The sequence below is a fragment of the Acomys russatus genome, chromosome 23 (assembly GCF_903995435.1).
Source record: "Acomys russatus chromosome 23, mAcoRus1.1, whole genome shotgun sequence".
In the NCBI taxonomy this organism is placed as follows: Eukaryota; Metazoa; Chordata; class Mammalia; order Rodentia; family Muridae; genus Acomys; species Acomys russatus.
In genome coordinates this window covers 41,906,547-41,922,906 of record NC_067159.1, presented here as the reverse complement: position 1 = coordinate 41,922,906, position 16,360 = coordinate 41,906,547, and the positions used below count along the sequence as shown (strand labels likewise).

The window sequence follows — 16,360 nt, the reverse complement described above, 5'->3', positions numbered from 1 at the left end:
CCCAAGGCCTAAAAGACAATGAGGGCCAATCTAGACTTCTATGCCTAGCAAGACAATGTGCCGTAGTCAAAGGAGAAAGAAAAATTTTCTAGACTACAAACAATCTAATTTTTTAAATGAGCAAACTCTACCAAGAGGAAAAAACATTCAAATAAAGACACAAGTGCAACATTTTGGTCAGAAGAAAAGAATAAAGAAAGCCAAGAGACTGTGGAAAGAAGTGGGAAGCCTGAAGCTAAAATTACTAAAACATAAACTCCCACCAAGAACATAAACAGTACAGAATATGGACAACAGAGTGGCTGCAATTAACAGTCATATTTCAATAGTGTGGTGCCTATTAGTTCTTTGTGTAGGGTTGAGCACTTGTGGGGTTCCCCTGTCCACTTTACCATGTCTATTGGCATCATCCTTGTTCAGCTCTATTTTAGGTAGTCATGTTGGTGACACTCACTGTATAGCTTCTGATGTAATGAAGAGACACAGTCTCTCAGCAAAGGCCCTGTTTCTGTCTCTTACAGGCTTATGTCCCTTTTCCAAAATGATCTTAAAGGCAGAAGTTGAAATGTAGACATATCTATTGGGATTGCACTCCATGGGTCTGTATGTTGATTGTTTGTGGTTCTTTTTAGTGATCTCCTTATGTTGCAAAGAAAAGTACACTTGATGAGGAGTGAGAACCAAACTCGTAGGTTGTTATAAGGACAAGTTTTTAGATTATTGTTAGGGATTATGTGGCTTTAATAGACTAGTGATAGTAGGTTCCTCTCTGAAATCCATGATTTCCCCATCCCTAGGGAGTCAGTTAGGTTTCTAGTACCAGTCATGATGTGCCTCTTGTTGAGTGGTCCTTAAGTCCAAGTAAAGAACTGTTGGGTAGCACCAAGGCTGTGTGCTGCTGTTTCATCCTTAGTTACCATGCTGTGACATCAGGTTTTGTGGTTTGCAGTCAACATAGTTGGGTAGAACTGTTGATTGCATCCCTCCTTTGGAAGCTTGCAGTCAACTTCCGCTACCATGACAGCAAGTCTTTGGGAAAGACACAGTGATATCTGGGTCGTGTGTCTGAAATGCATATTCAGAATGAGTTCTGAATGGTATATTCATCAAGAGAAATGTGTTTGTTCCCTGTGAGAACAAGCAAAGGCAATAGCAATAGCCTATAATGTTTTAGGAGTCTCTTGGCAACCCTAACATCTGAAAAGTGGGCTTCTCATGAGTGGTGTGGTTTTTGTTAAATAGTCTTTGGCTCTTTTGGGAAACATTGCAGCCCATTTGAGAAAACTGCATCTGAACTATATATGAATATTTATACACCAACTTACTTGTATTATGACTTTTTCAGACATCCATGCTATTTTTTATTCTCCTTTTGTGTTTATCTCCTTCCTGCCTCTCTCTTGTCAGTCCTTCAATTTTCACATTTTTCCCTCTGATCTCCCATACCTTGCTCTTCCTGTCTCTACTGCTACCGCACCCCACACCCTGAAAATTGACTTTTTAAGAACTTTTCTTGTTTTAAGAGTTATTGCAGGACATGCATTCACAACTGAGGATTTGAAGGTGGAAATCACAGATGAGAGAGGACATGTGTCAATTGTCTTTCTGGATCTGGGTTACCAGAGTCAATATGATCTTTCATAGTTCTGTTTATTTAGCTGCCAAGTTCATAATTTCATTTTTCTTCACAGCTGAGTAGTATTCCATAGAGTGTAAGTACCACCTCCTCATGATAAATTTGTCAGCTGAAGGACATTTTGGAGGGGGAGAAGAATGAATGAATAAAGAGGCTATGAATTTTAAAGAGACTAGAAATGGATATGAGAGGGATCCGAGGGAGGAATTCAGAAATGAGGTAGTAATTCCACAGCCTCAAAACAATTAAAGAAATGCCTAAAGCAGAAGTAGTTTCTCAAGGAACCCAGCGATACAGCAGATCTTTTATTTAAAACAGTGTTGATTTTAACATCTATTTCCAAAAAGATAGTACTGTTTTTTGACAAACACCCACAAGGCAGCATGTTTACTGTTTGACACAGCCACACTGTTTCTTTCCAAGATTCTGAAGTGTACAACTTCCCCTTCTTGTTTGGCTTAGAAGAAACAGGTAGGCAGATGTGTGAAGTAATAGTCTGAAAATGATTTCCTACAGAGATAAATTTTAAATGCTCACTCTCTACATATTAAATGGCATTAAGATTCAAGTGAAATGTGAATTATAACTACTTATTAAATCATTGTAAGCATGTGCTACGGTTTTTGTTTAACACACATAGCTTAAAATTAACCAATAGGTACAACAATAATTTTACAATTATTAAAAGTTGCTATTCAGTATCTCATTGCATATAACATACATTCTTTAGACTCATACATTTATCTTGTTTCTGATTATTTTAAATCTAGATTATAAAAAGACATGTCAGAATCAAGGCAAATGCTATGAGTTAGGTAGTATAGAAATAGAACTTCAAATTTGAAGCCAGGTGTGGTAGCACACACCTTTAGTCCCAGCACTCCAGAGGCAGAGGCAGGTGGGTGTCTGTGAGTTTGAGATCAGGCTGGTCTACAAAGGGAGTCCAGGACAGCCTTGACAGCCAAGGCTAAGCAAAGAAACCCTGTTTCTAAAAAACAAACAAACAAACAAAAAATCAAATTTGAATCCAGATAAAATATTTTGTTTGCATTAAGATGTAAATAATATTAACAAATAAGGCTTTCTTTTATTTTTTAAGCTGAATACTATACTGTAAATAATTATTAAAAATTTATGAACTATAAAATTATGTATATATTTGGTAATTATGAAAACATTCATAAAATTACCAAAAAGCAGCTAGGGAGATGGCTTGGTGGTTAAAATACTTGCCATAAAAGCATGAGTGTTAAATAGAAAAAACAAAAACAAGCAAAATAAACAAACAAACAAAAAACCAAGGACCTACATGCATGCCAAATGAGTGTAAAGGTCTGACTGTAGTTGTTAATGATCATATTGAGCATGGGGATCCCCACACCAAGTGGGCTAGGAAAATCTGCCTTATTGATAATCCCTGGTGTTGATTGGAAAATCCTTACTCAATGAATAAAATGCACACAGGCATTTCCACACACATGTAGAAAACACAGAAAAACAGGAGAAATGATTAAAAATTATGCATTTTAACAAAAATATTTGTCCCTAATAAAGACATCAAGATACCTTGGTTATCTTTTTTTAATTGAAGAATTGTTCTTTTTTAAAAATCCTTTTTATTAAATCTTTTTTATTTTCTACATATACATTTATATTATTACACATATATGCAATAGACTACCTATATCAAGAAGAAGCATGACACAAGCAGGGATTATATAAATGTTACATTCTTAGTGTTTTGGCTATTTGTATTTGGTAGCCTTGAAATAAGGAGGAGATATGATAGAGATTGATTACATTCAGAATTTTAGACACCTCCTGGTTATATTGATGCATTAAATACATCGAATAAAGAATTGAAAGTAATACTTAGTCATCTAAGAAAAGCCTTGAGAAAACAAGCACATTATTTTATGGCTTGAATATGGAAGTTTGGGGAGTTCTTTTTAAATTTTAATTTATTATAATTTATTCAGATTACATCCTGATTTTTTTTGAGGGTCTTCACTTTTTTATTCTTTATGTACAAAGGCTAGCATGATCAGTTTCACTGGGCAGACAGTCTTGAATAATCCACCCAAGGTCTCTCAGTCCAACTTAATGAAGCCTGTGTCCTTCACATACTGACGGAAACACTGAGGGCACATGGTGAGCCCGTATTTCCGGATCAGATCGTGGCGGTTAGAGCAAACGCGGCAGGAGCGAGAACCCTGGCCGAACTTCCATGGGTGACTCCAGTAGAGCTTGCCTTCAGACAGCCAAAGAGGAGAAAGGTACATCCTGATTTTTATCCCCTCACTTGTTTCTTCCTTTTCCCACACTTGCCCCCTCATTCACCCTATTCCCCTTCTATAGACCTCTGACAGGTGACTTCCTCCCCCCACCATATGACCACAGTCTACCAGGTCTCATCCAAATAGCCTGTTTGCCCTTCCTCTGTGTGCTCGCCGGGCCTTCCCACCAAGGAGAAAAGATCAATTTGGGGACAACAGAGTTCAGGTCAAAAGCAGTCCCCACTCTCCCCACAACAGTGGAGAATGAGCTCTCTATTGCCTATGTCAGAACAGGAAGTCTAGGTTTACTGCATGGATTGTCCTTGGGTGGTGCAACAGTTTGGGAAAGGCCCTCCCCCCAACTCCCATCTAGATCTGCAGGCCTTGATGGTCACCTTGTGGGGCTCCTGAACCCTCTGTGTCCTTCCATGCTCCCATTCTTCCAAAGAACTCTCAGTATTCCACGCAGAGTCCAGCAGTGTGACCCAGAATCTGTCCTGTGGTTTCTCAGAGGACATCTATGTTGGGGCTACCATCCACTTATAAGTGAGTATATACAATGCATGTCCTTCTGAGTCTGGGTTACCTCACTCAGGATGATTGTTTCTAGTTCCATCCATTTGCCTGAAAATTTCTGAAGGTCAACACTGGGAGAACATCTTTACCAACCTGTATCCGACAAATGGCTAATATCCAAAATATATAAAGAACTCAAAACTGTTAAGCACAAAAAAATAAATAAATAAATAAACAAAAATTAAAAAAAAAAAAAAAAGAAAAAGAAAAAGAAAGAAAAAAGAAAATAACCCAGTTAAAAAATGGGGAACAGAGTTAAACAGAGAATTATCAACAAAGGAATACTGAGTGGCTGAGAAACACTTAACAAAACACTCAAAGTCCTTAATCATCAGGGAAATGCACATAAAATGACTCTGATATTCAATCTTAAACCAGTCAGAATGGCTAAGATTAAAAACTCAAGTAACAGCACATGCTGGCAAGGAAGTGGAGAAAGAGGTACACTCCTCTATTGCTCCTGGAAGTACAAATTTGCACACCACTTTGGAAATCAATATGGTACTTTCTCTGAAAATTGAGAATAATGCCACTTCAAGACCCAGCTATAGCATTCCTGGGTATATATTGATAGGTGCTCTACCACACAACAAGGACATTTATTCAATTATGTTCATAGTAGCCTTATTTGTAATAGCCAGAATCTGGAAACAACCTAGATGTCCCTCAACTGAAGAATGGACAATGATGTTGTGTACATTTATACATGGAATACTACTCAGCTATTAAAAGCAAGGAAGTCTTGAATTTGGAATGTTTTTTTTTTTTTTACAGACACAAAGGTTTGAATACATTTTCCATAAGTTTAGAGCATTGTTTGAAGGGTTATTACACTTTGGAACAGTGGATCCGTGAGAAGAAATGGAAAGCTTCTATTCTCCCCTAAGCCTTTTGCTTCCACATTGCTCAAATTGTGAATAAACTACATAGGCCAGAGTATACTGGAGACCATTCCTTTTCATTATGGACAAAACTGTCAGAAACCAGGAGACAAAATAAGTCTCTCTGTCCTTTAGCTCATTTGTCAGATGTTCTGTCACAACAAGAAAGCAAACTAGTAACTGGTATTGTTGTGACCTGATGTGAAATTACAGGTTGAAAACTAGGACATTTTAAATTTCACCTTGAAAAATATGGCAAGCACAGATTGATCAGCTTAACCAGTTTAATCAAGCTAGAAAATATTGTAAGATTTATTTCTTAGAAAGGTCTCCTTGTAATTCCATCATCTAGCATTCTACATACTTTCTAAAACCAGGCTAATGGAAACATCGAGAGAATTAGCTGTTCCAAGAAATTGCTGCATAACCAGAAAAGTTGAGTAATGCCTTTGGAGTTTCTCTCTCTTTAGAGAAAGATGGTGACTCACACTAAATGCATGATTGAAACGGGGAAAATTTCAGCATAATGTCTTTAGAAAGCAGTAAGTCCTCTGGCATACTTAACAGCATGCTTTATTATGAAGATAATGGAACATTATAAGTAGTCTGAGTCTTTTGTCTGTGAACTCCCACCAGTGTCTCTCTTAAGTCACTATGGATTTCTGCTCCTGATTCCTGCATAGGCCACATACTGGTTTGATGCTCTATCAGCTGTGGCACCGGCTTCTTGGGATCTGTGTGCTATCCATGGGAAATTGTCAGTGAGGAATCTGCTCACTCTACATAGTCTCCCTTGGTGACACAGCTTTGATTAGCTTTTCAAACTCAGGCTCTTCTTTTTGAGATTCTGAACACATTGAGATCTGCTAATTGTCTGCCTGAGTCAATACACCATGCTATATTTTAACTGATAAAACACTGTTGCCCTGAGTAATTCAGAGGACAAAATGGTATATCAAACTCTTCAGTTATCATGGTCTTTCATAGCATTGCCATATGTCACTCATTAGCGTTTGGTAAAGTCTGACAAGTTAACAGATATCCTCAAAGGAGATGACCTAAAGTAACTTACACCCCCCCCACACACACAAACATTCACACTCATTCACACACACACATGCAAACATGTACACACTCACATACACTCACATACTCACACACATACACACACAAAGTAAATAAATACATAAATAGGATCTCTGGTGGACAACTGGACTGGGCCGAGAATTTTAAACATGTCTTCATTAGTAGATTGTTTAGTTGATGAGTTATCAACTGGGGTACATCCCAGTTATAGCACCTTCCCTACTCTAAATGTGGACAGCAGACATTGTGACTTCTTTAGCTATGTAGCAATCAGTAGCATCCTGAAGAACTGATTAATAAGAGAGAGGAAAGTTACTTCAATTTGGAGCTTAAATTACTTAGCATAATCAAAAGTTATCTATATTCTTCTACAGGAACAAACAGTACACTTCAGTGTATGGGGATGGGATGATCAACTGCAGATGTGAAAGAAGGCATCAAATATGACAGCATCTTTTTCAATGTGCATTCATAAAACAAGAGTTGAAATCAAGGCACATAAGGATCCATAGAACATCATCCAGGAGGCTGAACTTCATATACCATACATGGCAGAAAGGATTGGGGAACATTTCTTAAAATATAAACTTGTGTTTCTTGTTTGAAAATGGAACTTACTGTTTGACAACTTTATGCACATAGATAATACATTTCTTTCACACATATCCCCTTACCCTCTCATAGTGCTCTCCTATCCCCAACAGTATCTCCCTTCCCACCATGTCCTCACCACACTGCCAAGTCCTTCTGTTTTGCTTTTGATTTATGATGCACTGGGTTTAAATAGAGTTCTATGCCTCCGTGAACACAGATGTAGAGCTACCCATTTAACAAGTGACTCAATGGTGGTTATGTCATTGTTAATTACAGAAAACTACATGTGTATACACAAGCAAACACAATGCTAATAGGAACTTTCTTCTACCAACCTAGATCCAAAAAGTTACAGTTATCCAATCTTGTCTTAATATACTTGGAATTATACTTCTACTTCTTGGCCATTTCAGAACACATTTTATATCATTTTAAATAATATATGAATATATTATATAATCACAATAATTCAACTGAAAAGACTATATGTTAAAGAGACAATAACAATAAGAAACAAAAACCATGCACATAAGTGTGCATATGTTACTCATATAGACCTCTCAGAAGTGATACAGTATTGTGAAAGACTTCAGTATGGTGAACGTCTCGAGCCTTTTAGATGACTTGAGATAAAGATCAATTGACAACTGCATAATTATGTTCTTAAGAGTGTATCATTCCCTTTGTGGGGCTTGTCAACTTTTTCGATTCTTATTTGAAGCTTGTATCTTAGATAGTCTTATTCTTTCAAGCTTTCTGAAGAATCCTTAATGGGATTATTCAGGTGTATTTAAAGTCAAAGGATAAAAAATGACCTAAATTCAAATCCCCCGCTTTGCAGCTTTAAGCCTCAAATTGCATGTTGTGCCCTAGAAACTGAAAACTCTGAGTTTGGTGTTTTGCCATGTTTAATGCTTTGAACTAAGAAAAACCAAGGTCTCTCTGACCTCCAGTGCCACTCTTCCCATTCCCTACTCCTCCTGCCCCATGAGCTGCTGGAAAGGCTATTCTCTGTGGCACTTACATAAAGACTAGTACATTTAGAAGATTAATTTATAGGAAAAAAGAGTAGAGTGGTACCTCATCAAGACCCCAGATGAACTTTGTGTGTGGCTAGTATATATTGTAGGACCCATTCTGAACTCCCTAAAGTCACTTACTCCAATCGTAAAGTTTTAAAGTTATCTACAGACCTATCTAAATCTCTCTTGAATCCTTGACTTTTTGCAACTTTCGTATGTTTGCATATTATTAAAGTTGGATTCCTTTTCCCTGATAATATCTCCATTGTCAGATCATTTTATAAACTCAAATTAGTAAATATTCATGGGGCATAGCAGGAAATTTAATTTTGTTCTAGATGGGCAAAATAACTATAATAGCTCTATCAATTAAGAACTTGGAGAAGACCGATGTGGGGGTGCACTCCTGTAATCATGGCCTTTGAGGAGGCAGAAGCAGGCATATCTCTGTGAGTTCAAGGTCAACCTGGTGTACAAAGTGAGTCCATGACAGCCAAGGTTACACAGAGAATCCAAGTCTTGAAAAGCCAACAACATATCAGTCAACCAACCAATCAATCAACCAACCAATCAATCAATCAAACAAACAAACAAACAAACAAAAAACTACCCAACAACAACAAGAGAAGTTGAAGAAAATATGAAGGAAAGTTCAAACTATGTAAATGATTAGCTAAAAAAATTCTTCTTGCCTCTCATGAGCTAGATGTGTTTGAACTCCAGCGGTTCCTGGTGATCTACACTTGGAATGAAACTTATGCTTGTTGCCAAGCAAAGCAAAAGAGAGAATAGTACACATGGATAGCCTTCATGACGTGTAGGTTTACCTCTTTAATATAAGAATCATATTAGAACAGGAAAAAAATCGGGGCCAAGGATTTTTTAAGACATTACTTTGTTCTCCTGTGGAAGAATGAGAAGTTTTCTTTCTGCAACAATATATTGTTAGAAATACACTTGTAGACTTATGCCAACAGGGATTGTTATGAAAAGAAAGCAGAAAATGTTGGCCTGGATCTTACAGTGAACATACATTTGCATTATTTATGTGGAGAACTTGATGAACATTTATTTCCAAGAGCAGACATTCTCATAAACATAGATTTTTTTTTCAGTAACATAAATGAAAACCATGGCCATGTTCAAATGACAGCTGACATTTTGCAGCATTGAATATTTGCATATAGAAACATATTCTCCATTTGGAGCCACCAGAGCTCATGTCAGAAGCAGCTCCCAAGCTCCCCACAAATGTGGAAAATGCGCTCTCCATTGGCTAGATCTGAACAGGGGTCTAGGTTTACTACATGCACTGTCCTTGGTGGGTACAAAAGTTTGTGCAGCCCCTGAACACTCCTCCAGATCCACAGGCCTTGATGGTCTCCTTTTGGGACTCCTGAACTCTCTGAATCCTTCTATCCATCCATTCTTCCATAACATTCTTGCTTGGAGTCCAGGAACAAGTCCCAGCATCCACTTCCCCTTGGTGGAGGTCCAGCAGCACACAGAAGAAAGGGAAGCAGGCTATCTAGATGAGTCTTGATAGGCTGTGATCATATGGTAGGGGAAGAGTCCCACCCTTTCAGAGGTCTAGGGAAGGGAAATAGGGCAAAAGAGGGAGGGATAGAGGGTGGAAACTGGAAGATACAAGTGAGCCGATAACAATTGGGATGTAAACTGAATAAATTATATAAAAAAGAAGCATTATTCTCAAGTTGCTGTTTTATGACAAACTTTACAAGTATAGGACACTACCTTTTCTAATACCGTTCTTTAACTTTAAAAATCTGTAAGCCTAACATCATCGATAGTAGATTCAAAACTAAAACATTTTATTTCCTGTAACAATCATTATGAAATCAGAGGGTTTAGAAAAGAAAAATCGCCTGGAAGAATATTAGCAAAGGAGATGTATTTGGATAATACTGCAGAAACAGATGGCCATAGTGGTAAGGCATCTCTGAAGGCTTTGGAAAGCTTTGTCTACCCTGTGCACCAGGCTGCAACACCTGGAGTCTTGTGCCTTCAGCGAAGAAAGTGCTTCATATAATTTTCAACAAGAGGTGGAGGAGTAATCAGCAAGGTAAAAGTAAAAGAAAATGTGTAAAATAGAGAGGAGATGAGGCTATGAGAGCAAAAAGAGAAAGAAATGCATGAATTTTGAAAAGGACAATTGAGAAAATATTAATGAGATTTTGGCCACGAGCTGGCCACGGAGTTTTGCGTGCATTATAGTATCATTGTGCAGTCTATGTTTCCAAAACTGTTAACACTCATCAGATGCCTCACAACAATTTATAATAAATGAGATAATTGATGTAAAGTAGCTTATAGAACAGATGTCCAATCAATAATAATTCTGATTATTACACACATGTTCTAAAGTGTCATATTCATTCTATGCCCCAAAACAAGAAATTTAGAATTAGTGTTAAGGTGTTTTGCCTCATTAGTTGACATTTATAATTCATGATTTTCATCTCTGTGCCTATGACAGAGGCAAAATGTTTATGATTTTGAATTCCTAGCTGCAGTAGAATTTAAACGTGGTCTTTGGACAAATTTATTTAAGTATGGAATGTCTTTTTGCAACCACGGAGGAACTGAGTAAAAATAGATCTACCTCTTCACATTGTGGCTGTGTCTCCACGTACCATGATCTGTACCTAGCCGTCACCATAGTATCCTTGTGCAATCCTGAAATAATGATGAGAGGGGTATTCTCCTCCTCATGTAGCCCACATTTAGATAACATAATTGGAGAGATCCGTTGCTATGGTGAGTATCACTCCAGAAACACTTTTATGTTATAAAATTACATAGCCTTTCATCAGTATCATGAAAATTTGTCAGAATCAGCCAGCACATTGGTGATCAAGGATTGACAGAAACACCCATTATAAACGTCAGCCTTCTGCCCTGTCAATCTTTGAATTCATTACTGTTACAAATTTCGCTAAAAAGAAAAGAGCAGGTTCAGGTACTGGAGCTACTCTCTGTATAAGAGCCTTGGCTGTCTGGTTTTCTTGACTTCCTTCTGTGTTTTGGGATGTTTATTTGAGCAAATATTGAAAAGTACAAAGAAGAACACTTTTGAAGCCAGCTTAGTTTCAACAGTTTTGTTCTCTCAAGTGGCTAAGCTATTCTAATGTGCTCTTGTAAGCTCCTTGGCAAAGCTTTAGTTTGTTGTTTGACTCTTGGGCACCAAAGGTGCCTGCAAACAGGGCTTTGCTACTGATGTGTTCCATCTGACACTATAGTCCATGAGAAGAAGAGATGCTAACATGTTCTGAAGTTGCCTGCTCAGTTTGTGCTTATCTAGACATATTTTCAGAAAAGATAGTTACTCATATCCATACTGTGTGGATGAGGTGGGGAGTGTTTACATGCGCATGGGAGATCAGGATGTGCAGTCATTAAATTACCTTCAGAAATCCATCCAGTTCTCAGCTTAGGCTGGAAGATATGCCATGGTGTGTTTATAAGGATATTCACGCTGAGGCTGTTTTTTCCTTTGAAGATCATAAAAGATCTCTTCTGAGAATTGCCAAGCATATTATCTTGAAAGGTTATACAGTAAAATCTGGGGAAGTGTTCTAATTTGTGCCGTAATGACTCACACCATTCATCCTCTCCCTTCCCTTCTTGTTGCAGCTAATGCTGGTTTTATGTAAAAACCTCAACTGGAACTGGCTGGGACATCGTTAGCATAATGTCGGTGCCTTGGCAGTAGTAATTTTCAATTAGAATTGCACAGTGCAGCAAGGAATTGAAAGTCAGATATAAGAATGTTATAGTATGCACTTTGGGGTTTTGCAAATCAGCCCCACATCCCACATATTTCTCAACATCAGCAACAAGTTTCTGGTTTGTTTTCAGCTTCCTGCCATGGTGCTTATCGGTTCTCTGTTCTTCTCTATGGAGAGGAGACAAAAATCTCCCCAGTCTGAGGTTCGGGCTCTCCTCGGCTGTAGTTTAGGCCTGCGTAGCTGAAGATAAGAGAAGAAAGCACTTCAAACAGCTAGGAATTAATCAGCCCGTCTGGCTCCAAGCACAGTGTTATAACTGAGCAAATCCACCTCGGAAGCTACCCTTACATTAGCTGAAATTAAACGAGACAGTCTCATTTAATTCTTATGTGTAAAAGGCTCTTGAAGCACAATTGAAATCAGTTACTTTGTGATGTCATGGAGCAAAGGGGCTAATTGAGCTCGCTGGAAAGGGAAAGGCCCCTGGGCTCCTATCAAGGAGCAATTGTCTGGCCTTTGAATCCAGTCTCCTCTCTGGGTCTTACTCATTCAGTCAGAGTTTTGCAGTTTGCACCATCCATTATCATTTAACCAGAATGTTCCACTCTTCCTTTTATACCTGGGCGATTTGCAATGGAGAAACCTCTTCTGGGAATAAATATGATAGCTTAGTTTTTCCCTGAACCTATGTAACTTAAAGCTGTTCTAATTGTGCCCTGAAAAGATTTTTCTCTACATGCAAGCAACAGGATTGACTACTGTGTGAAAATAATGAAGGAAAACAGAGCTTTGTTGCATTGATGAATTGTACTAAAGGCTCAAATATTAAATACACATACACTGAAAAATAAGAGACAAAAATTCATTAGCTGTTTGAAATCAGATATTTTATTTCATGTATTCCAAAGCTGTCTGCATGTATTTTTTTTTCATACTTCTATTGGCAGTGTATATTTTAATGGTTTTCATATAAAGATAATATATTAACTCTCAAGGTTACATTTTTCTGTACTGGAATTACTAACAATGACCCAAAGTTTGTAAGCTAGGTCCTGACTTAGTTTTAATGAAAAATTTTACCTATTTTTTAATTAAATGATTAATTAATCAAAGCCATCAATCTATATCAGTGATTTGAGTAAAACCAGAAATGGGCCTAAGTCTGAGGCTCATAGATCAGACCCATATGTTGATCATGCCACTTGTTCTCCATCAGAGGGCTGACCATTGTTACCTCAAGTCAAATGTGCAGAAAGCCTTTCGTTTGAAGCTGTTACTACAGCACAGAAAGCATTTCCCTGTGCTGTCGACAAATGCCTAATGCATTTATCAATTAGCGTGCCCCTTTATGTAAGCTTCAGCCACACAGAGATAAAATTTAGTTGCATTTTTAATTACTTGGGTGTTGATTAGTATATGGTCATTCATGAAGGTTATATATGCTCGATACTTTCAAAACATATTTTGTGGTTGTCTAGATCAATAGCAACACTTTAATTGTGAGTTATTTTGTCACTTCTATGAAAATGAAGAGGGTTTTGATCAAAAGAAAGTTGAAAGTCCATAGCTCTTTGCAAAACGGTCAACCATTCTTGAAAGATACTGAAATATATCAAGAAAGATTTCTAAATACATTATCGATTTCTAGAAATTTTAAAATACAAGGTTATGATTCCCTAACGTACATCCCCGGCTAAGTGAGATGACATTGATATGAGATGCTCAAGAAGCCGTATTACATAAGTATATGTAATGTGTAATATAATATATATATTCACACGTATATTTCCTGCCAAGACTAATGTAAAAAAGTCCGACTGCTACTGTTTATACATCAAAATCGAAATAGTTCTTACATCTATGAACAGGCATAAGAACAACTATGGCCAGGATGCTAAATTATTTTGACAGTATAGAACGAACAAAGCATAGTGTCACAGATTGCTTCAGAAAAAGATCCAGAAATTTATATGTATAGAAAGTTAAAGCAAATTATACTTAATATATACTATGATCTTGTATATATACATATCAAAACCAATGGGAATATGAAAATATATTTCATAGACATAAAATATGTTAAGCTGAGTAGAAAAGAAAAATGATAAAAGAAAAATGATTCTATAGTATTTAGTACTTGCCAGGATCTTGCATAAAAATAGAGTACACGTTTTTATTAATTTTGTGGTTGTCATTTAAAATAAGAACTGAATAAAGATATCTCATTTGTTCCAAGGTACCACAGCTTTTTTTTTTTCTGTTTTTTGTTTTTTTTGGTACCACAGCTTTAAACTAGAAAATCCAGGATTTATAGCAAATGGCCTAGTCCATGAGGTTCTGTTTATTCACAGTTCTCCATCTCTGAGAAAGGATTCTTAACAAAAAAAAAAAAAAAAAAAAAAAAAAAAAAAAAAAACACATTTTTTTTTTTTTTTTATAATTTATATGCTTGACAGTCAAGGGGATAGGCAGCCTCTTCATTTCCTGAGAAGGACTTAGAATGTCAGGGTAGCATGGACAGCATCTGTTTTGGAATGTGAACACACACACACACACACAAACATACACCACTAAATTCTGCTTTGATTTTCTGTGTTTCTTTCTTTCTTTCCTTTTTATCTTTCCTGAAGCAGGGTCTCTCCCCACAGCCCTGTTTTGGAACTCACTGTGTAGAACAGGCTAGCCTCAAATACATAGACGCCCACCTGTCTCTGCTTCCCAAGTACCGGATTAGAGGCATGTGTCAGCATGGCTGACTCAATGACCTCTATTTTTAAGTACTGATATATATTACACGCGTACCTCAGCATAGAAATACAATTTGTTCAGTGCACATAATCCATATTGTGTTATTTGAATGTATATGATTTGAGGGCTGACCATTTGTCACTGGATAAACAAATTGAGGGCTTTTTCCTGGGCAAGACTATTTCTCCTGCTCTCAGTATTCCTTGATTGCCTGTAGTTTTTTTTTTTGTTGTTGTTGTTGTTTTGTTTTTTGTTTTTTGTTTTTTTGTCTAGTGGTGAGACCCTGCGAGACTCCCCACTTTCAGGTTAGAATGTCTACTGTTACAATCCCTCTTCAGGCTCTGATTTGGCAGGCAGTGATGCTGCTGAGACTTCAGGGGTGAAGCTTCTGTGACATTTCTAGGAAATACAATCTCTCAGAAAATTCTTTTTGCTCTGGTTCCTACAATCTTTCTGTCTCCTCTTCCATGATGTGTCTGAGCCTTAGGCGCAGGAGCTGTATTGTTAATGCGTCACTATACCACAATATACTCTTTGTACAGCATTCCTTTTGCTTTATGCTCTTGAGAATTATTATGCTATTGGAGTTTTATTAAGCACCTTTAATTGTATCATACTGACCAGAGTACAGATTATTTACTAGTTTTTCTAATGTTAGAAAATGGCATCACTTATCTTAAATGGCTACTATGGGTAAAATTACTGTAAGAAGTCATGAAGAATTTCATGGACATGTATTTTAATTGTCTTAGCTAATAATGTATGGTAAAAAAGGCTGTGTCATGAGATACTAGATGTTTAATTTTTAAGTCCTGCTAAGAAGATTAAAAACCCCTGTTGTTTTATACTTTTTCTTATGTATATTGGCATCACTCTTTTAAAGTTTTAATCATTTTGGTAAATGTGTATGATATCTCATTATTGGTCTAATATGAGATTTTCTAAAGATAATTATGTGACACACTTTCTATGTGCATATTAACTAACCTGCATCTCTTTTTATGAGCTGCCCATTATTTGTTCAGTTTAAAAATTTTGCACAATCTTTTCAATTTGAACAGAAATAATTCCTTATCTTTTTGGAATAACAGAAGGCCCTAATATGTGTTTTCTAAAATATATTTCTCTCGGAAGCTTGCTCACTCATCTTATTATTTGTAGTATCTTTTGGCAAGCAGAAAATTTGCATTCTTATAATCTCATTAAAAATATGGGTATATGTGTGCACATGCATGTATGTGTGTGTGTGTGTGTGTGTGTGTGTGTGTGTGTGTGTGCGTGTGCGCGCGCGCACATGTGCTTGCAGAAACCAGAGATATCAGATGCCTCAGATCTGGAGTTATAGACAGTTGTAAGTTGTCCAATGTGTTAACTCAATTTTTTTTTGGTGTGAGAGTATATATGTTCTCTGATGTAGCATACACATTTTGAATTGTGGTATAAAAATATTTGTCTATTATTTGTGATTTCTACTTTCTGTACCTTCTGTATGAAAATCACTTGCTGACTTCCAAATCATTAAGGTAGTCTCTCCTATTTTCTTATCAACAGCTTCATGTGTTACCCTTTCTGCTCAGGTTTGATCAGTAAGTGGTGATGGACCTTTATCTATCATGTGAAGTAGGTGAAGAAAAGCCACTGGGGTAGTGATGGTTTACTGATATAAAAAAAATGTAAATGGCCGACTTGTGGAAAGATAGATAACTAGGTAGGAATTGAATGGTGGGAATTTCTTCCTATAATTCCGGGTGTTGAGAAATACAGAGAGAGAGATCCACAATTAACAACTTGG

At 37.0% G+C, this 16,360-nt stretch overlaps 1 protein-coding gene across 1 annotated transcript; it reads right to left on the bottom strand.

The window, feature by feature from the left end:
* Positions 1 to 3,633: 3,633 nt before the first annotated feature.
* LOC127206439 (40S ribosomal protein S29-like) lies at positions 3,634 to 3,972 on the bottom strand. Its single transcript, XM_051165724.1, has one exon. The coding sequence runs from the start codon at positions 3,970 to 3,972 to the stop codon at positions 3,727 to 3,729; it is 246 nt and encodes an 81-aa protein (XP_051021681.1). The 3' UTR covers positions 3,634 to 3,726.
* Positions 3,973 to 16,360: the final 12,388 nt, after the last annotated feature.